Raw genomic sequence first — 24,687 nt, 5'->3', positions numbered from 1 at the left:
CAAGAAAAATGAGACAAGTTCCTCTGAAGTCTGCTATCTCTTTGATGTGGGCCAGCCCTTTACTGTCAGCTTCAACTCAGAGCCAACCACAACACTTATACACTTCCCCAACCTGCTACTGATGATCTTGCTTGACCCTTATTCCGCTATGGCTCAGCTTCAATTCCAGTTCATTTTCTATGGTATGATGGCACGTGCTTGTGCATGCACGTCTACAAGAAACACAAAATGCATTACGTTTCACTGCTTTCCCCATATGCATTGCCTAATGGTTTGCATGAATTTTGTAAGCCACTGCATGATTGATTAAACCTTTCATGCATGCAAACCAAGTTTAAGCGATATTTTAGATTTCCCAACAGTGTAACTCTGATAAGTGAAGTTTAACCTCAGTGCTGTACTGCAGAGCAAATTTGGTTATTATTACAATATAACCTCCCATTTCCACTTGAATGCACAAAAATACAACTAAGCACACTACTGTACCCACTGACACACAGACCTCTCTGACCCCAGCTGCCAGTGCAGTGCACAGAAAACAAAAGAAAGCTCTCTCCTGCAAGCCCCTCAGCCTCGGCCTTCATTCTGGCTGCAGCGATTGTGCAAGCTGTCACATGAGGCAGCTGGTCTATGAGCGAAAAAAGGTCAGTGCCTGGAAAGAGCACATGTTACAAGCATCATTATGTTGAATAACTGCTGTACTTTTTCATACTCGCAACTTAATCTCTCTCACTGCCACCTAATCATTTGATCTTTTTTTTCCTGTCTGCCACCCACATTTTACTCTTTACTTCTTCTCTGGTACTGTATAGCTGATGTCATGTCCGGATACCTCTTTATCTGCACAATCTGCCAATTTCTCACACTCTGCTGCATCCTCAGTACCCATAGGTTTGATGAGTCCCAAGGGTCTGCAAAGTTCAATGCATAGGAGAAATAACATTTCTGACAAGAGAGGACGAGTTTGATTTCAAATGTTTATTCACAAAACATTAAAAATGTGTACACTTCAAATCAATATTGCATTGCTTTGTCTGCGTATTTGAAAATAAAAATCATAGTCCATGAAAATGTGTTATTCTCAAGTTTGCTCACAGGTACAGATACAGCTCAAATCAGGATTTGCAAGAAAAAGTCTCAGGTTATTCCGAGAACCTCCTGATAGCTGCACTGGAAAAGAAAAGTGAAGTCCATTAGGTCATTTTCAGATACTCTCTTCAGGATCAGGATCTTTCTTATTCCCCTCTGATGAGATTCAGTACAGCCTCCACACTTTCATAAGTCCATTTCTTGCACAGTCTTCTTCTCTGTGACCTTTATGCTCAGTACCCTGATGCCTTTTATCTAGGGCAGTCACTGGGTCATCACAAATCATCTCTTCCTGTACTTTGCAGCACAGTCCAACTCCTTCTGAGTGTCCATCAGACCAGTCCACACACACGTGACCCAGTCCTCACTTGACCTCTGAACTTGAACCCTTCCTCAGGGTAATCCAAGAACCAACGTGCTGACCCAGAATGCACTGGAAGGGTGCATTCTTGCAGGGGGGTTGCAGCCATGGCCTCTTAATCCAGACAAGTGAGGCAGAAAGGCTAGACATCCCCAACTGAAGCCCAGCTCCTTGACTTTCTTTTCATCATCATCTTCATCATCATCATGTGAAGCATTGTCAGGGGAATGTTACTTCAGCGCTCTGGGAGGCTGATGGTGGGCACCCAGTCATACACACTGCGGCTCTCCTCACAGAACAGACTCAGCTTGTCCAGAGCAGGATCTTTCCATGGATTTGCACTGGGGCTCTGAAATGAAAGAAAAAATACATTTAGAGTCAGAACACCTGCAGCAAATACATGCTGTGCAGACATGCAGTAACTTGGCAGTGAGTGTAGACTACTCAGACAGAGGTGTGATGCATGCATGATTCACACTGACTGAGTGGGTGCTCCCGGAACATACCGTGACAAGAATGCAGTGTGCGTCCTTGGAATCGCCGGTCTCGTCTGCGCCCACGAGGTCTGCCAGGCGCTCGATATCATTGACGCGCACCACGTTGATGTCGTTGTCGAAGCAGAAAGCTTGGATGAGGGTGAAGTGGATCTGAAGAGCAATGTCACACTCGTATTCCTCATCGGTGGCGAGGACGCAGAATGCCACGCTGTCTGGGTCACTGTGGGAAAGACGAGAACGGTGGTCAGAAAATATTCACACATGCTTATGCTTGATATATTATTTTTCAAAAATGTCAACTGTAATTAAACATTTCACGAATTGCAATACTTACACATTCATGACTTTAGCAGATTCATAAACTCCAACTGTCAGGTAGTCCTGCTTCTTAGCAGCGACCAGCAGCTCCTCCAGGGCTGCGCCTGCACTTTGCACCCTTTAAATAACGAAAAAATACACATCAGAACACTGCGCACAATTTGATAAACATATTTAAAGAATTGAACCAACATATTGAATAATGTCGTATCCGTGTGTAAAATATTTACCTATCTGCGTGTTCCATTGTGCTTTCTTGTCCGCGGATCTCTTCCAGAGTCATAGTTATAATCCAAGCGCGATCGGGGATTTGCAGTGAACAGAAACGGGTTGTTTAGTTCTCTATAAAGTCTCTTGCGTTATTCTGAGCTCGGAACAGGCTGTGGGTGGTTTTATAGCAGGTCAGCGTGGTTTCTCGGCAAGGGGCGGTCTTTTCCGCTCTTGCCTCCTACCATTGGCTCAGAGCAGCGCGAGTGAGGAAAGCAAAAGTCCCTGGGTAGTTACGCTGAACATGTTGACAACCCCACGTGGGGCAAGATTACAACCTTTCAAGAAATCCCCCCCACCCACTACCAATTCCCCCTTGCTTTGTCAACATCCAACATCACCACAATGAACAAAAACTAAAAGTCCTGTTTACGATGGATTTCAGAGTCACTGCAAACAGTAAGAAAGCTTGAACCCCCCCCCCCCCCCCCCCTCCCACATCTCTACACAGTCGATAATATTTTGGTAAATGGAGCCATAGCCTATGTATGACCTACATTTAGCTTTAATGCACAAATCATGTGGTATTACGGGCTTAATAAGACTAAACTGAATATGATGATTTGATTAAAAAAAAGAACATCCTAATTGATGTAAAATGTCCCGAGGCAATAATTTGCATGATGATGATGACAGGTGGAAGTCATGTTTATTCACTGTGTTATGTACTACTTGATCATTGAATAACAGGAGCGCTGCCTTATGTTTGCAGGTTATATAATTGTTTTGTGCCAAGTGATGTTTTCCCATGACAGTTATAAAATCAGACGGCATATCAGACCAATAGCTCAATCTAATCACAAGCCCGCAGGTGACAGTGTAATTGAATGTACTGATTAGTCAAAGGAAATTTGCCGGATCTTTACAGTGGGTAGTGGAATCAAAAGTCAAATGAAACTATTCCATGATTAACTCTGGAACAATCTTTTAAGGACTGGATTTCCCCCTAGCTTGGTGAATCACTGGTCTGATACAAATATAGCCTATCCAAACTTTCCCTGTCTGGCCTTGCCGTGCAACTGATGAACAGCTTGGCGCACCTGCACGCGCGTGCATCCTACCAGCCTGTTACTCAACGTGTTGTCCTGTCTGGAAGTTACAGAAGTGTCCGAGATCTGCATGCCTGTAAGCCATTAAGATTTCCTGATGGCGACGTGTTTTACAGGAGTGACCAAAACAGCTTGTGGTCGGCACACGCCAGTTTTTGTTCGCCCGGTTGAAAAGGAAACTTAATTGCCAGTCTGTCTTGACGCGTGTCGCTTCTGCACGGAGAAAAGGGGCGACTTTGTGTTACAACAATACTCACGTCCTCCACCTGCCCCCAGTCCTTTCATGGGGCTGGAGGATGAGTGTATGTGTGTGCGTGCGTCTCACACTTTTTATTACCCCCCTCCATTCATTGCCCTGCGGCAGATGCCCGACAGATGCGCGAGGCCCCCTATCCAAAGGCGCCACGTGCCGCGGCCAGTGGCTTTTCAGCCCAATTTATCTTATCAGTGAGACTGCATGTGTTTACATTCAACATCATTCGCTTTTCAGACAGATCGAAGGCTGTGCATGTTACACACCGGCTGGCTTGAAAATGATGCCTATTAGAGTTGCACGAGTGGTCTAATTAAGACTTGAAAAACAATAACACATATTTGGTTACTATGGTGTAAAGGCTATGTCACTACAAAGTATAAGCAATTACAGAAATGTTGCACTTTATGAAAGGGTATTTACGATAGGCTTCTTGTTAAATGAGTCAAATAAACCACTGACATTTATTTGAATGCAAATTAAGATGCCTACTTGATAACTGGATAACCTTTAACCTAATCCAGCCCACACATTTGGAGCTGGTGATAACAGCGCTACTGCGCCTGTGATATGAGTAGAGCTGTCAGAAAGTGGAGTAACATCGCCACCTGCCGGTAATTCAGAAAGTGACCTTTCACACACAGTAACTAGTCTAAACATGTTGAAGCTCATGAGTCATGATTCCAGCCTTACACTTGTGAGTCATCTACCGGTCACTATGCTGTTATTTCCCCCCAGCAGCTGAGGTAAGCTCAAAAGTCAGACAAATATTGTTGAGGACAAGGCAAAAACAAAAACATAGCATGTGTGAGTGAAGTCAGCACAAAGGAAGAGAGAGATGCCTGCCCTCCAAAAACTCCTCCATACAGGAGAATTAACTTTATTTACATAAAAACACCAAAACTCAGTTTGATGTGTTAGTTAGATTAAACCACATTACAAAAATCTTTTTGTCTGGAATCTGTTGGAATTGTGTGGCATTTACAGGCCTGAAAGCAGTAAACAGATGGGCTAATAGGATGGGGGAAATCCTAGGCTGTCTGTGAAAATCCCAATGGGGGACAAATTAGAAACAGTTTTCCTACATGACCTTGAGCAGGGCACCTAACTCTCAAAAACTATAATGTCAAAGGCAGTTCTTGTTTGTCCTTGTGAGCTTGTGAGTCCTAATTTGTCTGTGAAAATGTCACTTAAATGACACTGTAGGAGTATTAAGGACTTAGTTGGAAAAAGATGACAAAAACTGAGAAAAACATTTTAAAGAAACGATGCGTAGAGATAACTTGGGTACAACTGAAATGTTATCCACATCATCTTTTGTAGGGTCCCTTTTGTGATATTTCACCTCAGTTTAGGTCTTACATGAACAGCCTCTTCAAGTCGACTCCTTCAGGACTAACACTGATGAAGAAAAAACTCCCAAGGGACATTTTGATATATAAAAAGTTTATTATTATAGATGTCCAGACATGTCTTATACATAAAGACTTCAAATGTACAGAAGAGCTACAATCATTTGAGCTTATTTACATTCCATTATTGGACTATGTCACTTGTCAGTGCATTTCTTTAACATTATCAACATTTAAAATCTCACTGACTGTCGATTATAACAAAGAGCAGTTCCAACACCATTTAGATTCCATTATTATTGACAGTAACATAAAAAATACACAAAGAAATGACAAAAATGCCTCACTGACAAAACAGGTCATTACATTTTTGAGTATATTTTACTGCAACACATTTTACTGAGTGAATATATCAAGGCCTGCATTCTGTGCACCCAAGTGCCAAGGTATTTCAGACATGTATATAAAGGTAAGAACTGTCTCATGAAGTAGTAAAAGAAGGGGTAACGGAGTAGACTGGAATTGGCCGACAACGGCAAAATCAGTGGTTCAGTGTCTTGTTATATATTTTGCAGACGTTTTTTTTCTTGCTCTACTGTACAACATAAAAACAAAGCATTCCAAATTAAAAGGAGCATGGATACCCTTGTTACAAGGGAAATACTGACAAACTTTACAAGTCTTCTATATGGCCAAATGTCCTGCAATGGCTTAAGCGTTACGGTGGTCAAACAACCACTTTGATCAAGCGTAATGAGAATAAGCAGCCTATTTCCTACTACGCAATGGATGTTGGTGGCTAGTTTGCCGTGCAAACTATTGGACTACTTTTTTTTTTCACTTTTTGGAGTGTCATTCATCAACACATTACATTAACATCAGGATCTGGTGGAAATAATCACATAGACTAGAGTGAAACATAGCTCTCCCTGGATTTTGGCGATTCATAATAATGCCATCAGACAATGCCTCTCCTGGAGTAATCTACGTCCGGGTTCATTACAAATTTTCTTGTGGTGTATGATGCATTTTATCAGTGCAGCTACCTATTCTTTAGGTAGTTCAATGCTGAAACATTGAAATCCCTCTGCAGTTGTTTCTGTCCAGCGGAACAAGGAAATAAGAGCTAAGTGCAAATTAAGTTACAGTAGTATATAAGAAGGCTGTTAGAGGGGAAAAGAAGGGACACAGACAGACTGATCCTATATCTTGAAAATTACCAGTATTTTCCCTTCCTCCTTTTTGTAAATTTAAGCTTCCCTCTGGTACCTATTAAATTAGGAATATAGCTCCCTCTGCTGGTTTTACTGATCCACATCTCCCTTCTACATCTCATCTGAGCGATGCTGCTGTAATATGACAGACGGAGGGTTCCGGTCTATCCAGTTATCCTTGGACCCTGTGACTTCATAAGGCACAGCAGATGCCACTACAGAATCAATGGAACCTTCCTGTAAAGCTCCTACTCCCCCGGCTGACCCAGGCTTCATCTCTGCAGCCTGTGAAGGACTGGGGAAGTCTGCCGAGGAGTTGCTGTTGACACCTGTTTCCGAGTCAGACTGCTCCACCCTCTGGTAATCAGGAGTGTGATTTTTCTGACCGCCTGCGAAGATGGCTTTAACGTTCTCCACTTCTGCTTGGGGCACTAAGAGAAGCTCCTCCTCTTGAGGCTCGAGATAAGATATGGCATCTGTGCTTTCTGGTGGCACTGAGCGCAAGGTCCTGGACATGACTGCGATTATGAAAGAGAAATGACAGAATGGTTACCAAAGCTGAGACTTACAAAAGCTGCATTGTTGAAAAGGGAATTCATGAAATCTCTGTCACACAATAGATAAAATAAATAACACAGCACTACACTGGCAAGCGGTCAGAGAGGCAGTACAAATTAAACAGACATGCTATCTTGTTTAAGAATTCAATACATGATTATAGCAAAAAGATATTGCAAGAATGTGAACAAAAGAAATGACTCTATCTAAAGAGAGAACTTACTGGAAGAGGGTGTGTAGAGCTCCTTCTGTTCTGTGCTGCTGCCAAATGGATTGACTGACGGGAAGATGATGAGGCAGAAAGAGAGCAGGAACACCTAGAGGGCAAAACCAAAGAGACTGTGAGGAGAAAAGTACTGAAGCGTGACAAAGAACTTGACACTTAATATGAGAACAATGACAGAAGAATAACAGAAGAGAAAAAGAAGATAATATAGATAACTATTCGGGATGTTCTCAGTCATTCCTCTTACCATAACACAAGTGCTGGTTGTGCTCGCTTTCAAAGTCGACATCTTCACCAGAGCCTGCAGTTTCCTCAGCTGTTCTATCAAGGATCTGAAAGGACAATAGGGACAAATAGATGTCAACAGATTCAGACGTTTTGTTTTATTACATACTAATGTGGAGGCGATATCTCAAGAGTTCTTACATGTTCTGTTTCTGAAGCATTTGGACTTTCTTCTGTAGTTCCATGTTGTGTGCAGTACAGATGGCAACCCTGTGGTGGATAGATATTGTTTCAGTAATGAGTATAGTTATCCAAAAGTACAGTGGATATTTGACCTCATCAACCATAAAAACTAAAGACATACACTGGATAGCATAGAGAAGTACAACTCCTCATAACTGTGTTACCAAGAAAAAGTATGTTGACTGTTTTATACAAGTCAAGCTTTTCCATTATTTAATTCAAAATTAAATCAAGTCAACTTCCAAGTTCTTTAACCTTGAAAAACTCCAGACATAATTAGAGTGGCTGGATTTTGACAATGACCATTTTTATCTTTTCAGCTTGTTATCAATGATGCTACATGATCCATAAATAAAATCATAAATTTATTAAGTTGCTGATCATAGTTTTGCTTTTGTTTGCTTTCTAAAAACAATGTATAATGAAAATTGCCAGATTGGAGTGACAGTAAAGGGTAAGGTAAAGAAAGCTCTGTCTGCAATCTTCAAAAGGTGTAGAAAATCCATGTTTAAGACTTTTTCATTTGACAAGGTGGGTTTAACAAGAGACCTATTCGTCTCACCTGTTTTCCAGTCCGTCAACGTACACCTTCTTCTTCTTGCGGCTCTCCTGAGCAGACTGCTTGTTACGAATCTTCCTCCTGACTCTCTTTAAGGTCCTCTCCTCTGCCTGTTAAACAGAGAGGAGGCTTTCACCAGAATGTAGACATGACAGATGACGACATGTATATAACAACCTTGAGCAGCTGTGCCATAGAAAGACCATATTGAATATTAATCAGAAAAAAGCGGGGTTCAATACCTAACATACTGAGATTTAAGAAGCATTCACACATGGCCAACAATAAAAGTAAATATTGTTCAGGATTATTACCATATTACTACGGTATATTATTGTACCATAATGCTACAAAAAGGCACAACAATCATTTCAATGTATCAGCTGCATGTTGTTTGATTACACTCATTACTATATTTACAGTATTTGGCAGATGCTTCTATCCAGAGCAGCTTAAAATGCTGCTCAGTATTAAGACAAGACCAGCAGCCAAAGTAAACAAACATTCTGCATCAATTACCTTTGTGAGAGGCATGTGTGTGGGAATAGTTACTCCCTCTTTCGCCAAAAGTCGCTTCTCCTCCTCAGAGAGCACAATCTCTTTAAACTGGAACTGAGGGAAGGAAAGACAAAGTTTTTTTTACACAACATGTTATTTTTGTGGGTTTTCAGTTGAACATAACGTTGTGCCACATTTTCAGCATGCATCATGAGCAATCCTCACTGGAATATTTACTGTCAATTCAAATTGAGAATTTGTTAATTTGTCTAAAATATTTGAAGCAGACTCTTTGTTCAGATCAAAATAACACAGGCATGAGGTAAAGTAGGAAAAACTGACCTGGTCTGATTTGTTGGCCTCTACAGAATCCAGTGTTGAGTCTTCAATGGCCAAAGTGCACGGCAGCTCACTGGTAATGTCCTTCTCCATTGCTTCACTCACCAAGTCGTCTAACAAGAAAAACATACATTTAAATTAAACTTCTTATCTGTTAGACAAGTAAGTGCCCCCATTTGTTGCTTAAGTATGCAGCAGTCCTTCCATAAACTGAATTTATCTCAAACCCATGTGTTTGGAAGGGATTTAAGTAGATATCAATGGGTTGAGTGCAGAGTTATAAAATATTCAAGTGCTAAGCCTATAAAGCTCATAAATGAGGTGAATCAGTAAGGTTTTGGTCTCCACATACCCAGATCAATGAAGACATCTGTATCTGGCTTCTCTGCTCTCACACTCTGCAGGAAATCCATGTCTCTGCATCCGCTCTGCAGCAGGGAGTAGCTGTGATCCGCCTGGACGGTTAAGGCCTCCAGGCTCTCTGTCTGCAGCTCTCCAGAGACCAGTGCAGGGTCAAAGTGCTCCGGGCTGGGCTGGGAGTAGCTGGGACTGGGCACTATGTCACTATCACTGCCCTGGGGACTTGGGCATCCCAGAAGGTTGTTGTTTCCAACTCCTCCCCTGGTGCTGCTGTCATCAGAGATGCCGCTGTCGCTGCCCAAGGGGGAGTGAGAGGGACAGATAGTCTCCATGTTGTCGTCTCCCTCTAACAAGCTGGACAGGAAATCCTCGGTATCCATGCCTGTAAGCATCTGGGAGAAAAAAGACAGTGTTTAAGTCCAAAACGCACACACACACACACACACACACACACACACACACACACACACACACACACAATAGGCAAGACAGCAGACTTATATGCTTTTAGCTGCTTAACTTGTGTTTTCTCTGATATGTAGACTATAAATGTTAATATTGTGTCCAGAGCCTGGACATTTACTACATCACAAAGCCATATAAAGAAATGAAAATACACAGTAGTAGCAGTTTGAGTCATCCAAAAATAAAGAGGAACTGATCAAATATTGTCTTGAAAAGCAAAACAATCTTAACTTTCAGATTCACTTCAGTTTATTTAGAAAATTTAAGCTCTTTCTGGGGGAAATTCTAAGTTGATTTTGCTTTTCTGTGAATTAATCCATTCAAAATTTTATAATCTGTAAATCTTACATCTTGTTCTGACAGCCAGGATTCAATGAGCCCGTTCCCGTCAGGAAAGAGCGGCTCAGTGGATCCATCCTGTCCATCGTGGGACAGCAGCCTTAACAGGTCTGTTCCATCCATGTCTGGTAGCTCCTGAGTGACTGACATCTGTGGAAACATAACGGCATACAGACAATAACGTTTGCATTAATTAGAAAATTAGGAAACAATGGGACGTATGTTGATATACTGTAATATTACAATACAATAGTATGATGTAAGACTGGAAAATTCGAGGAAGTTTGAGATTTTGGTTATTGGATGTTAGTTATTAATTGGTTATTAATTTTTGTGATATACACTGTGTATCATTTCTTGGTTTCAAATTCATTTCACTGTTGAAGCTGATTTTAAATGAACGCCTTTACATTCTCGGCCACATGAATGTACAGTCATGTATATACACATGACGATGATGAAAATCAATATAACTTGGCTCCAGTAATTATGACACCATTACTTCCCATAAGGCCTTGTATCACAGGAAATAGTGAAGGGAGTGATGGTCCAGTGGGCATCTTCCCTTCTTGAGTGTCTGATTCTTGGGCTGCTTGACCCACACTCTGACCTTCATGTGGAGGCCATTAGTGTTTTTTTGTTTTTATATATATATATATATATATATATATATACACATCTACTGTTGCAAGATGAACAATTAAATTAAAATGTAACAATTAATAATAAATTATTATTATCACCATAATCAATGATTAACTAATGATTGACCAATAAATGATGTAAATGGGATATTGACACGTATACTTAACTGCCATGTAAACAGCTATATTGCATCATCGCCACGCTCCCCTAATGACCTCATCTTATATTGAGCCCCGCCCCCACATGCCTTTGTCACGAGATCTGACTACAATATCAAATGTCAAAACAAATAGGATGTAAGGCCAATAGATATTTCCTGGAAACGACTATTTCTATGCTGAATTGCTTGCAGAGTTAAAAATTAAAAATCTGAATGTTGTCCCGCATGCAGTGATGCGCTTGCATCATAGCCATTTAATACAGAAACGAAATGACCTACTTAAGGTAGCAGTGGGCCAAAATCGGCAATATGATTAATAAGCTTTTGATTTTAACAGGCTGAAAATGTGTTTGTATTATGTACTTCAATAGAAAAAAGGGAAACGTCTTAGGCCAATATCGACAGGTCAGCTAAGCTAATTAACGCTAGCTTAAAAAGCCTGTCATGATCTTTATTGCAAAGAGGGCGTATTCCCGGTGACATTAAACACACAAAGACAAAACATTTAACGCAGTTAATGTTGATGTTCATTTTCTTACCGTTCGATGACAGAAGATGAAATACCATTCGAGTGAGTGTGTGTGTGTCCGGGGCTGTCTTTTGGTTTCTCTATTCAGCGTTTTTCCCCTGCTACAGTCAAGTCTCTAGATCACGGAGCTTCCTCCCGAAACCACCTTCCAACAAGGCAAAAATTGCGTCATCACGTAAAGGCGGACATGATGAGTACGTAGTCTTCGAGGGTCCTTCTGGGACTTGTAGTATACTACTGTACCATGTACTGTACGCATGACTGCTCAGCTTTCTGCACACACGTATGGCACTAAATACAACACATTAACACACAAGATCATTTTAAAATATTGTTTTAAACATTTTATATATATTTGTATATCATAATATATCATATTAATCTAGTTTTAATACAAAAAAAAATACAGTGATATGATGCAATAAATTTGCTTGCAAAATGTGTGTCTGCACCATGGTCTGCACCTATATTTGCATTTACTGTTTTTTATTTGTTTTTGTTTTTTGTTTTTGTTTTTTAAGTAATAATATGATATACACATTCACACAAAAGCATCATGACTTTTAAAATAAAAAAGAAAGGCTGATTCATTTTAAATTTGTATTATTTTATTCAGCACATGAGCATGAACATGTCATTAGATGATAAAAAAAAGCCTGATTAGTGAAACTCAGACCAAAATTGTTTGAGTTACTGATTTGCCACATTAGCAACTGATAACTTTGGTGGTTGGTATGTTGGTATTAGTTGCTTGATGTCATTTATTGACTTTTTTCAGGCCACAGGGAAAATACAGTGTGGTCATGCAGGTCAACCAGTCTAACAATAGGAACATCTCATAGAGATACATCAGATAAGAAGGTAAATGATAAATGGACTGCATCTATATAGCGCTTTTCTAGTCTACCGACCACTCAAAGCGCTTTACAACACATGCCAACATTCACCCACTCACACACATTCATACACTGATGGCAGAGGCTGCCATGCAAGATGCCAACCTGCTCATCAGATGAGTGTGATATAGCGCTTTACAATGTTTCTAATGCTCACTCACCCATTCACACACACACATTCACACACCAATGGCACAGCCATCGGGAGCAATTTGAGGTACCTTGCCCAAGGACACTTCAGCATGCAGACTGGAGGAGCTGGGGATCAAACCACCAACCTTCTGATTAGTGGACGACCCACTCTACCTCCTGAGCCCCACAACCGCCCCAAAAGGTAAGATGTTAAGTCTCTATTCATGTAATTACAAATATTAAGCAGTATCCTGAAAACAGTCGGTGTGGTTTCATAACATGATAGAAAACTAAGGCATCAAAGAAAAGTGCATTACATTAAAGACACCACATTTCATGCACTAACTGCATGTTTTACCATTTTATCTCCTCATCATAATGTCAGATTTCTAACTCTTTTCTTTACAAATGCTACTTTTCATAATGTTTATTTGTGTTACAGCGCAACCAAGCACAGTCAGTATGAGCTATAGTCACCTGACCTACATAAACCAAATAAAAAATTATATATGCCAACTAATCATCATTATGTTTACTTAAATAAATTATGTTTCATAACATTTCCAAATCTCATGGGGATTACGAGTCCCTGTCAAAAGAGGAGACGATTATGATTCACTCGCAGCACCATTCTCACAGAGACTAATTTTACTTACTAGAAGAAAGATATTAAAATAAGAAATCCCAGATTTCAGGAACCAAGTGGGGTTACATACCATGATATCAATTCATACTGCTGGACTGGAAAGCACTTTTTTATTTCTAATGAAATCCATGCAATCTCATCCCAGACTATAAAGTCTATTATTTCCAGAGCAAAGCAGAGCATTTTGTCACAGAATCACACAGAGTTTGGATGTGTGCCGTAAACTACGGTACACCTTTAGACGTTCCTTTTTACTCGTAGTTGGTCTGACTACCTGTGTGACCACAGGCATGCTCTCTACAGCCCGTCTCTTGTGGGCACGGTGCAGCAGGATCCTATAGACCCCTGTGATTGAGCTCCTGCAATCCTTCCCCTGGTTGTTAAGGATGTGTTCAGAGGTAATTCCTAGTGTCTCCAGTGCTGCTTTTACCTCCATCTCTTCTGTGTCCAGCTCAGATGGATCACTCTCTGCTAGGTGGGATGGGTCCAGTTTAAAGGGCTCCATGGCCCGTGGGAATTCCACAGGGAGCAGCCACTCGCAGCCCATCATCTGCTCCACTGTGCAGCGATCAGATGGTATAGGCTGGAGGATGCCCCTGATCAGCCTCTGGCACACCTCTGGCACCCAGGAGGGCAGAATGTAGGCCCCCTCCAAGATGCATCGCTTCAGTTTGGCTACAGTGTCTGCCCTGAATGGCATGGTGCCTGTCACCATAAAGAACAGCATCACCCCCAGGGCCCAGATGTCCACAAAGATGCCAATGTAATGCTCATCCCGAAAGAGCTCAGGAGCAGCGTAAGGTGGGGAGCCACAGAATGTGTTGAGTGTCTCATCGCGGCGACTCAACGTGCTGAAGCCAAAGTCACCCACCTTGACACAAGAGCTGCTGGTGTAGAAGACATTTTCTGCCTTCAGGTCACGGTGAATGATATTGTTTTCATGCTGTAGAACAATGAGAAACTGAATTATTTAAGTATCATCTTCATGATTATATGAAGTAAGACTAACTATGACTACAGGTGATAATATATTCCATTTATAGCAGTCGGTATAGGTTGTCATCTTAATGGTTATTTGACTATTAAGATTGTACTTAAATCTGACACAGGTTGTCTTTAGATTGATGTTTTCTTTTCTTTTGTTTCACTTAAACATACCACTTCAATGTAAACTTATATGTGCTGACCATGTGCTTAACAGCAGAGAGGATCTGAGCGAAGACAATCTTGCCATCAGTGTCAGAAAGTTTCCCTTCTGTAGTTATCTTGGTGTAGAGCTCCCCTCCGCCTGCGTACTCCATCACCAGGTGTAACCGTGACAACGTCTCCACCACCTAAAGAAGGAGAAGAAGGATAACACGGGTGAATGCTAAGACGCAGTATAGTGATCATTGAGACAGCCTCTTGGGATTGGATAAAGGTCATACATAATATAAATCAATATGTTTGAGTGTATGTGTGAGTGTATGAGTTAAACCTCATAGAGGCGTATGATGTTGGGATGGTGAAGTTTCTCCATGCTAGAAATTTCTCTGGACAGCAGCCTCTGGGTCTTCTGATCCAGCTTGGTTTTGTCTAGGATCTTTATGGCTACTTTGTCTGGTGATGCAGAGGGAGAAAACAGAAGTCAACGATCAGTGACACATGAAACACAGTATTATAGACACATTTATCTAGAGGAATCAGTTGTACAGACAGAAGTGGCATTTCAATACAAATTTGATAGGGAAAAGAAAATCAAACTCTCTTTTTTTATCAATATATAGGTGCTTCATCATTAAAATAACCCCATATTTCTGATAAATCATGCATTAGAAATCTTATGTACCTAGAAGAATAAAGAAAATGTAAGCCTGGTTCAAGCTAACAAACACAGAATTCCCCTTGCAGTAACCAGGCCTGATGCTCTGCTCTAGATAATTTGATGGAGGATTAGCTGTCCTCAGAAACCAATTTTCTTGATTATATTCTCCCAGGGGGTCAATTCTCACTTTTAGCTCTATCTTAAGAAGAAATTTGCTTTTGTAAGTGCAGGAAAATTGCTCCTTTCCTGTAATACTGCAAGGACTTCGGGTCTGAGAGGATTTGCGAGGTGAAGTCAGAGTGAAGATTAAATATGTCACGAACACACGGTGCTGGATTAGCTACACTGTCTTAAAATCAAATTAAATTTACCACCTCTAAAAGGGTCTTGGAGGAAAATGGAACACTTATATTATTATTATTATTATTATTAAGGGCCAATAAAGATCAAATTCACATATATCAAATTCAAACAACTGATATCTTGACTGTATTCATTTAAATGATTCATACAGAGGATTAAAATAGACCTCAGGTAACTGAATACAGAAAAGTTCTTAAGTGGCAAAATGGTGTTGAGATATCTAATTGTGCATCAGTATGCATTATTCAGCCTGGCATTTGGCTCCCCGTCAGCTGTGACATAGCTTTCAATAGGGGCATTCAAAATGCATTGCAGCTCATATTGTTTTTGGAGGTCTAAATGATACCACCTACACGTGCACACACACACATTCTTATTGCATGTGCACACACAGTACAGTGCACAGCATGGTACACACAGAAATACAGTCCAACACGTATAACCCTGCAGACGGAGCATGCACACACACACACACACACACACAGACTCATTCTCCTCTCTCTCTTTAGTCTTTGATGAAGCATGCAGCAATTTTAGCCGTCGCTAAGGAAACTGGAGATCTCTAATCAATCCATCTGTTCAAGGGCAGCAGACAGTCTGTCTCTTTGTGGTTGAATCAGCCTCCTGTTCAGGTCCACATCGCCTTGTTAGTGAATTGCTACATAAGGACACACTTGCTAGTGTTGCAGCCTATTGATGAAAACAGCTCATCAACCAAATTATCACTTAAGTCTAATAGAAAGTCAGAACAGAGAGAGAATGAGAGATTCAATGGATATTCCTTTAAAATGTTCTAGCTTCTATCAGTGATATCTTGTACTCTGTATGACTTTTATGTTCAGTTGATGTTTTAATTTGCTCCTGTACTACTCTGTAAGTACAGTTGCATTTAATTTGTGTTCTGCAGTGTCTTACCTTTGGTGAGCGCATGAATTCCTAGCTTGACATGGGAGAAATTTCCACAGCCGATCTCTCCTCGAATTTTGTAAAAGCCGATTCTCCTGCCCACTGTTAGCTCACGGACCACCCTGCCATCAAATGACATGACAGAATATGTAACACAAAATGTTTTTTGCTCTACCACATACAGTGGAGCTGCCATAATAAAAATCTCAATAAAACACCTTAAAATGCACCAAATAGGTACCCTAAAATAACTTACAGCCATGCAGAAAAGCCCTCTTGATCCTTACCGATCATCCTGGCACATATCCAGGTTCAGTCTTTCCAATGGAGTGAGGCGGCGGATGGTGGCTCCCTCATCATCTGTGTTGATGTCTGAGCTGTCCTGGCGGCTCCAGCGACTGTACCTCTGGCCACCGGTAACTCCAGCTGTGCCTCCCACAGAACCTCCGACAGATTCTCCATTAGACTCCCCGGTGTCAGCCCCAGAAACTGAGTCGCTCCCAGCGGTGCCTGCTGCCCCCGACCCCCTCGAGCCTGCTGTCCGGGCCCCTGCTTCAGCCCCATCTGGGCTGCTCTCGGAGGGGCAGACAGCAGTCATCCTGCAAGGGACACCCAGGGTGAAGTGGGCTTAGCTTGTGGCTGGGAGTGGCGGACTGCACAACAGCGGAAAAAAAAGCAAAATCATTTTTTCTGTGGGTAATTTTTGTTGCATATTTCTTCACAGCAAACTGTGAAAATTATGGATTGCTCTAATGCATAATGATGAGCCTTGTCCCCATATGAAATGTATACCATTGCCTTTTAAAATATACCTAATTTAAACTTAAAGTCTTTATAATGATATGTAAAATTTGATCAGTCAAATTATATATATATACCTAACTGCTTTGCAAGACAACAAGAAGAACTACAAAATCGACAAGAACTACAACATATCAAAAACTTCAAGCCCATAATAATATTATGTCTTATATTTCTGATCTAATCATATCAGATTAACAGCACATTGGTGTTGTGAGACTTTTATTAACTAAGAATTAACAAAGAATTACCTCCCGTTTTTATAATGTGTAGACAACAGCCTCAGTATTAGCCACATACAGAACACACAAACAGAGCACACATACTGCAATGTAAAAATGTTTTATGATGTATTATGATGAGCCACTTATTAATGCAGAAAATGAATAAAATTAATTGTCACACTCTCGCCAATAGAGTCAATGTAAAAACATAAAGCACATTCATAAAAGACAAAAACTGTGACTTACCTTCAGATATATGAGCCATTTTTTAGAATTTTCAGTGTCCTTATCCAAATTTCATATCTGCTCAGAAAACTCAGTCAATAAATAAATGTTCTAAAATGAGTGTTTTCCTGTATTTCAACCAAACAGGGTAGAACCGCCAGTCCATGGACCAAAGCATATGCTGTCTCCAGATCTTCAAAAACCTGCTGCAGCTCAGAACTGGTCTTGCCACAATGGATCATCAGGGGCAATATGTCATGTGAATCTTCAATATGAATGTGAATCAGTTATAATCTGGTTCCATTTCAAGAATCAACAATGGTTGAAGCCTTACTTTTCCTTAGAGGAGGTGAGGAGGCTGGAGATGAGATAGATCATGTGTTATCGGATTCATGCTCACTGTTGTCACTTACTGATGAGGTCTGCGCAGTTTTAAAGGGCTCTTTTGAGTCTCCAAGGTATAAATAGACCACAGGTTGAGGAGGAGGGAAGAGGAGCTGGATGAAGGGGGTTGGAGGAAAGAGGTTGAACAGATGATAGTGTCAGGGCACAGCGAGTGAGACAACCTGAAATAAAGCAAAAATAAATGTCATTTATTTTCATTTTTGTGCCCACGTTCTTTTCCTTTTGTTTTCTAATTCCTATATTTAACAGCTTAAGTGGTTACTTACTTCCTGCACTAATTCACCATTTTGGCATTTTTAAATGAACAGGCATCTGTGCAAAAGCACTGAAATCTTACTTTACAGCCCTCCATGTGAAAGCATTCGTGTGCATATATCCATACAAGTGTGCCTCAGTATCTGCATGTGTGTCTGTTAGTGTGCATTGTAATCCTTATTTAATTTAGTGCTTGAGACCTGCTCCAATGGCAGTGCAGGCTGAGGTTGCCTTGACAGCCAGAATAAACAAGAACCTCATCACTTTCTACCAAGAAGATACTATACTTTAACATCCTGAAAAACCAGCATGACTAATCTATTTCATTTCAAATGCAGAATAAGAGCAAAGTGTACTCATGTGTGATGTGTGTGTGTGATGTGTGTGTGTGTGTTTGTGCGTGTGCGTTGGTGTAAAAGTTTGTAAGTAGGTGATAATTGCATGCCACTCAAGGAACAAAGCTCTAACAATGTCCCCTGACAGGGAAGAGAGAAAGGGTGAATCTGAGGTGAAAGTGAACCCTGATTTAACAGATATACATATGTCCTCTACTAACAATTCAATTCAATAAAAGAAACAAATTACAATGTTTAATAACTCACACTATCTTTATCACCACCATATACAGCAATAGAAGAAATGTGGCAACTTTTTTTTTTTGAAAAACGGATTTTAAGTTGTTTCAAAATTATACTGTAAATTGATCTAAATTGATCTAATTTAATCTAATCTCTGATCTAATTAACTGAATTTATATTAGGTAAACTGATTCTCCATTGTCTCTTAGTAGTGGTGTTCAACAGAGTAATAGCGTGCACACATGATACTTTCAACCAGCTTAAGTTGATTGTTCCACGATCAACCTGACACCTGAATTTAATATACTATATCATACATAAATACTTTACCTGCTGTACATCCTGCCAAGTACTTAAACTACATGAGTGTTGCCACAGTCAGTGTTTAAACTGTTGGCTATTGAACTATCTAATGTCCCATCAACAAAAACAGGAAAATCAATTTTCCTTCAGTATTACACAAATTTGTGTTATGCAACAAAATGTAATCTAATTATTATAAATTGTCTTTTATTTATGATGTTCACAAGAGGACATGATGTTGCATGCAGTGTGTATGGCAGGAGTAGAAATTCTCTCATTCATCTCTATATTAAGATGAATGACTCTATGTTAAAGCCTTGCTAGGAAATCAAAGCAATTCTCTTTTGTCAGGACTACAGTCTCCTAGCCTTCAAACACCTTCCTGCCAGTCTGCCATAATTATCTCAGCATTGATCTCAGGAAACCTAAAAGGACTTGCTGAGAGAGGAGAGGCCTCCACTTTACAGCACAAAGCAACAAGCCCTGAATATCAGTCTTTTATGTGTGCAAATAAAAAGACTAAAGGACAACCATGCATGAGAAAAACACATTAATAATGAGAGGAGAGCAAGAGGAGCTCAGGGACAAGATAACCATCAGGAATTTAGATTTCCGATAATCTGTCTTGTAACAGAGCCACTGCAGTGTCAAATAACTTATTTTGAACACAGTGAATCAATGATTTTAAGTTACTGACTGGATCTATTGATAATTACTTCAAGTGGAGCCTGGAGATGAGTATAGTTACCCATATTGCTTTGGGCTTTGCTTCCACTGAATAACAGATCTACTTGGTTGCTTGGCGATGGACACTGACTGGGTGTGTTTGTTTGTCTTTTTTTCAGGCTGAGGATAAGGCATCGACTGGCACTGAGTGTCAAGAAAGAGAGCACACAGTGCCACGTTTGCGGTTATACGGTGCTGCATTGAGCCTGAGAGTACCCATGTTAATTATGTGTGCCTGCAGACTGATGGATTCATACACACACCAGCACACACACAAAATCAGTGGAAGAATAGTAAACTTTATAAATACACTATCTGGCTCATACCTGCCTAATAAATTGACTAGTAAAGTAACTTGAATCATTTAGTCGTACTGATTTGCAGAAGTTCATTGTTTCTAATATTTATATATATATATATATATTGGCTGTTGGTCAGACAAAGTAAGCAATATGTGTCTGTTTTAAAGCTTCAAAACTTTAAGAGAGTATAGCCAAGAGTATATTGAAGTGGTGTTCGAAAGTTGAAGTTTGGTTGTTAAAAGTTGCATCAACCATTCTTAGTGCATTAGAAGATGCACTGACTCAGAGAGTGTAATCTCCATCACTGGGCTAATGCTGCTGATTTTGATGCCAAAAAATACAACCATATTGTGTATCACATCACTCTCCAAGCCAACAGCACAGGTGCAACCTTTAAATGAATAACATTTCTCAATAGCGGAGTGTGGAAAACATCCTGAACCAAATGTTCTTTTTTTAAGATTTTACTCTATTCCAAAGACATATTCATTAAAGAAACACTGCAACTTATCACTTTTGTCTACAGTAACATGATTATATTATAGACAGAATAACTTCTGTGAGAGCAACCTGATAAGTCCACTTTGTCGTTTCAAGTTGGAATAACACAGATGAATAACACATGCACTTGAATACGCTGCTTATCAGAAACATGTATAATTGTGCAAACAGCCAGCCCTTCATCAGTAAACACAAGCAGCTTATCCAAGAACTCACCAGACATCCGATCACTTGTTTGATCCCTTGAGGGAAGGAGGAGGATTTGCCTGATGCACTCTGCTGCTGAACACACTGCTAGCATCAGCAGCCTCTTCACACACTCCAACAACAGAAAACATGAGTGCCCATCCACAGCAGCTGTGGATCAAGAATTAGTCACTCTTTCCATCTAGACGCCTGTTTGTGCGTTTACTTAGACGAGGTAAGAGGAGAGAGGAGAGAGGAGCTGCTTCTTTCCAGCTTTGAAACATCTATCTGTAAAAGAGTCCCTCCTCTCTGTTTTGTCTTGTTTAACTGTTTTTTTTCTCCCTGCCTCCCATCGTGTCCATTCCCTCATTCCGCCTGTGCTTGTATCCCATTCTCTCTTTTTCACTGCTGTTATGCATTCAGACACAAAGGCAACACTCGCCCCAACGCACACACATTCACACACTTTCTCAGACAGACACATGCACAAGCACACTCACGTAAATACATACACAAAAGCGCGTGCACGCCGACAGTGAGCTCTCTCCACACAAAGCTCCAAAGTGTGTTATTTGAGACGTACGGCTGACGAGAATAAAGAGCTCAGCAGTGAAAGAGCTGCGACAATGAAGACTGCGGGCCCTAGGAACGGAGAGGCAGACCCCTCTGGAATCTATGGGGCAAATATTTCTCATTTCCAAAAAGACAGACTGACCTCTAAATCCCATCCCCCCTGACACACAAACGTACAAAGCACTCTGAAATAATTCAGACCTGCCTTTGCAGCATCAAGTGAAATTGATGATAAACACATGTGGTGGCAGTTTCTGTAATAAAAGACTCACAAACCACAGAATGTCCTTCTGGGTTTAATATCACATTTGCAAGCCCAGTACAAAACTATACTATACAATACAGATACAGAGAGCTGCTATCTTAGGTAAAGTACAAAGTCATGCTCTGAACAGTCCATTATTATACCCTCAGCAGATAGGTACAGCCGGCCTCCTCCTGTGAACTGTGTGTTATCTTTAGACACACAGTTCGCTATCGTACTTCTCAGCGGACAGTGCAGTTAGCCTTCTTTTCCTATGTCTACACAAACACACACATTCCGTCATTGTCCTTTCAACAGACAGGTGCTGCTGGCCTCTGTTATCTCTACAAAGTAGTTTCACTACACACAAGATCATAGAACATCACCAAAGTATAAGTAGCAAAGTATCAGAATATGTATAAGATATTGTATTCAAGTATACATATTGCATTTTTCCATTACAACATACAATGCATATATCCACTGAGCAGCAGCACATCTACATGAGCAGCATCATACTACTCTTTCTGCATGGATTTTATATATATTTTGCTTTACTTTCTTCTTTGTATGTGAAAAGACTCATTCTCATTCATCATTGCTAACCTAATGCAGCTGTGTGTGCAGACACTGTTATAACCCATGCCTAACAATGCATAAAAAGTACCGTACAGCTCTTGCAGAGAGCGAAAGACAAAGAGAGCTTTAGATGTCTCTGAGGCCTTATCAAAGTTACCATGACACTGTTTACAGGGAGCACAATAACATAACAATGCTGTAGACACTGTGAATCCTGCATTTGGTGGCTCAAATCAGAATCTATTTGGTCATTTATTTCTTCCCGCAATAAAGAGCCATCTGAGTTTGGCATGTTCAGCACTTCAAAGAGGGTTTTCATCAAAGAAAGAACACATGGAGCACAATGTTTCATCTGCTCTAACTGATTGACCATCAAAAGAATAAAAAACAAGAGAAAATTTAATTCAAGCGGAAGTAAACACTGACACTGAAAAATATGGAAATGTATTCAGTTTCTAATCCAGGCCTATTCTGAATAGAAAGATTGAGATAGGTTTGAAAATATTACTTTTATAAGGTAAAGATTGATTATCTGCTTATTTTTTCAGTTAGGAAATAGGAACTTCTTGAAGTATGCCAAAAACACATGCATCATGTAGTTAAAGACACAACATGTGGCATCCTGGTGGCTCAGTTTGACAAGACATGTAATGTAGGGTCATTTTGTCGTCTAAATCTGTCCAGCTGAGTCATTCAAATGAATCTCCTCTCTCTCTCTCTCTTTCAGCAAACACAGAACACATACGATGCAAATAAATCAAAGTCAACACATTTTATATCATCACTAAACAGTTTCAGGCTGTTTACTCTCTGTTCCTAATAGCCTCAGACAAGTTTTTGGAATGACTCAACAAATAAATAGCTTTTCTCTGACACGCACATTTTATAATTTGTATCTGTGTAAGTCTTAACCTCTAAAAGTACAGAAGTGATCTATTACCCCCAGGTTAGATAGATGTTCACTAAAGGCTGCTTTCCAATCAGTCAAATTGTCCTGCAGACAAAAACTAGGTTATGATGGATGCTGTATAAAGACAGGTAAAGTGTGCAACAGGTGTTGGAGCCTAACTCCTTCTATCCGTTCCCTGGCATTATCTAGCCTGCCTGCTCAAAACAGGGGGTTAATCAGTAAATCATGATGGATCCCCAAAGCTGATGAACAGTGCATGTGCGTGCGTAACTGCCAGGTGAGGCACTGATCCCTTTCAGGAGTGATGCGTTGAATTAAAACGGCCACCGTCATTACGAAATGAGACGACAGTATAAGAAAATAGCTGGTGACATTGTAAAAAAAAAATGATTTTGACCCTCATGTTATATGATACGAGCTGTATACCACCTTAATATATACATTTAAGAGAAGCTGCTCGCCAACCGGGATATAATATCTTGTAATTGTGATGTGTTAGACTTTATACGTTTATTCTCGCAAACGTGCAAGCTTTCCACACACAAATAAACTTTCGAGTAGTTAAATCATGGGGTGCATCCCTAAACTGATTTGTCTATCTGCGTCCAGTTAACACCTCCTCGCAGCAGGCCATTCCCTATGAGCCAGCGCATTTCCTATTATAATCCTATCAGAACCAAAAGACCGCAAAGATTTGTGAATCTTACCTTGAATAAATACCTTCATGGAGCCGTGTCGATGAGCTTTACCGATTTCTCTGTAAAAATCATCTTCTCGGGTGCCGGGTGACATTGAGCGCACCGGTTCTGTTGCAGCTGCTCCCCGGTGTTGAGTCTGTCGCGAAGGAAATCCGCTTGACTGGCAGGTGAAACGACCAATCAGTGGCGGTCTGAGGAGTCCACTGTGCAGCTTTTATCCAATCAGAAACAAGAATTGCAGATCAAGCCGCAGGAGCCCTCTAGTTCAGTACCACAGGAGCTGTCCAGTGTGTGAGATTCTCCAGGTAACCCAACCTGTGTGTCACCATGGTCGCTGGTCGGGCTATTAGCACGACACGGGGCCAAGATGGGGTCAGAGGACCAACAGGGACACTGACAGGATTCCCCAAAGTGCCCTGGAGTGACCAACATCTCGACCAAACTATTCTCAGAGAATATATAGGGGCGACTGTTTGCTCATGAGGTTTATAACTTCAAACTTCATCAAATCTGGTTCATAATGTATATTCTTTACATGTATATGTGTATATTCTTGATAAACAGACCTTGAGACACCAAGGTTACAAATACACACATGCATTTACTTTGACATGGTTGCAGCTGTGCTCTGACTGGCCTTTGATGTACAGAAATGTATAAATGAACAAGTGAGACCTTGAGTTGAGATTCTCATCTACTATTTCCAAGGTCAAGAATGTTGACTGTCAAATCTCAAATTTTGGAACATGGATGAGAAGTCCTAAAAGGGCCCGGCACAATGAAGTTTGTTTTGCTCAGTTGACATGCAAATCGCCACCTACTAAATCCAGGCAGATCGCCTCTTCAACCCCTGTACTTGGTAGGATATAGCCGTGGACAGCTGT

General features: G+C 40.6%; 3 protein-coding genes across 3 annotated transcripts; all 3 read right to left on the bottom strand.

Moving 5' to 3' along the window:
* Positions 1–959: 959 nt before the first annotated feature.
* On the bottom strand, positions 960–2,634 carry gadd45ga (growth arrest and DNA-damage-inducible, gamma a). Its single transcript, XM_044374697.1, has 4 exons — positions 2,496–2,634; positions 2,282–2,383; positions 1,957–2,167; positions 960–1,799 (listed from the first exon to the last, which is right to left on the bottom strand). The coding sequence occupies exons 1-4, from the start codon at positions 2,546–2,548 to the stop codon at positions 1,686–1,688; spliced, it is 480 nt and encodes a 159-aa protein (XP_044230632.1). The 5' UTR covers positions 2,549–2,634; the 3' UTR covers positions 960–1,685.
* Positions 2,635–5,263: 2,629 nt separating this feature from the next.
* Positions 5,264–11,702, bottom strand: creb3l3l (cAMP responsive element binding protein 3-like 3 like). Its single transcript, XM_044374683.1, has 10 exons — positions 11,557–11,702; positions 10,222–10,362; positions 9,401–9,800; positions 9,052–9,161; positions 8,731–8,823; positions 8,215–8,321; positions 7,611–7,679; positions 7,432–7,516; positions 7,182–7,275; positions 5,264–6,918 (listed from the first exon to the last, which is right to left on the bottom strand). The coding sequence occupies exons 2-10, from the start codon at positions 10,360–10,362 to the stop codon at positions 6,512–6,514; spliced, it is 1,506 nt and encodes a 501-aa protein (XP_044230618.1). The 5' UTR covers positions 11,557–11,702; the 3' UTR covers positions 5,264–6,511.
* A 990-nt stretch (positions 11,703–12,692) lies between these two features.
* nim1ka (NIM1 serine/threonine protein kinase a) lies at positions 12,693–23,932 on the bottom strand. Its single transcript, XM_044337131.1, has 7 exons — positions 23,813–23,932; positions 17,957–18,109; positions 16,581–16,946; positions 16,303–16,415; positions 14,698–14,819; positions 14,408–14,554; positions 12,693–14,163 (listed from the first exon to the last, which is right to left on the bottom strand). Exons 3-7 carry the CDS (start codon positions 16,889–16,891, stop codon positions 13,408–13,410), a joined length of 1,449 nt encoding a protein of 482 aa, XP_044193066.1. The 5' UTR covers positions 16,892–16,946; positions 17,957–18,109; positions 23,813–23,932; the 3' UTR covers positions 12,693–13,407.
* Between the last annotated feature and the right edge of the window lie 755 nt (positions 23,933–24,687).

Source organism: Thunnus albacares, chromosome 2 (assembly GCF_914725855.1).
Source record: "Thunnus albacares chromosome 2, fThuAlb1.1, whole genome shotgun sequence".
In the NCBI taxonomy this organism is placed as follows: Eukaryota; Metazoa; Chordata; class Actinopteri; order Scombriformes; family Scombridae; genus Thunnus; species Thunnus albacares.
This window is presented reverse-complemented; position numbering and strand designations above follow the sequence as displayed.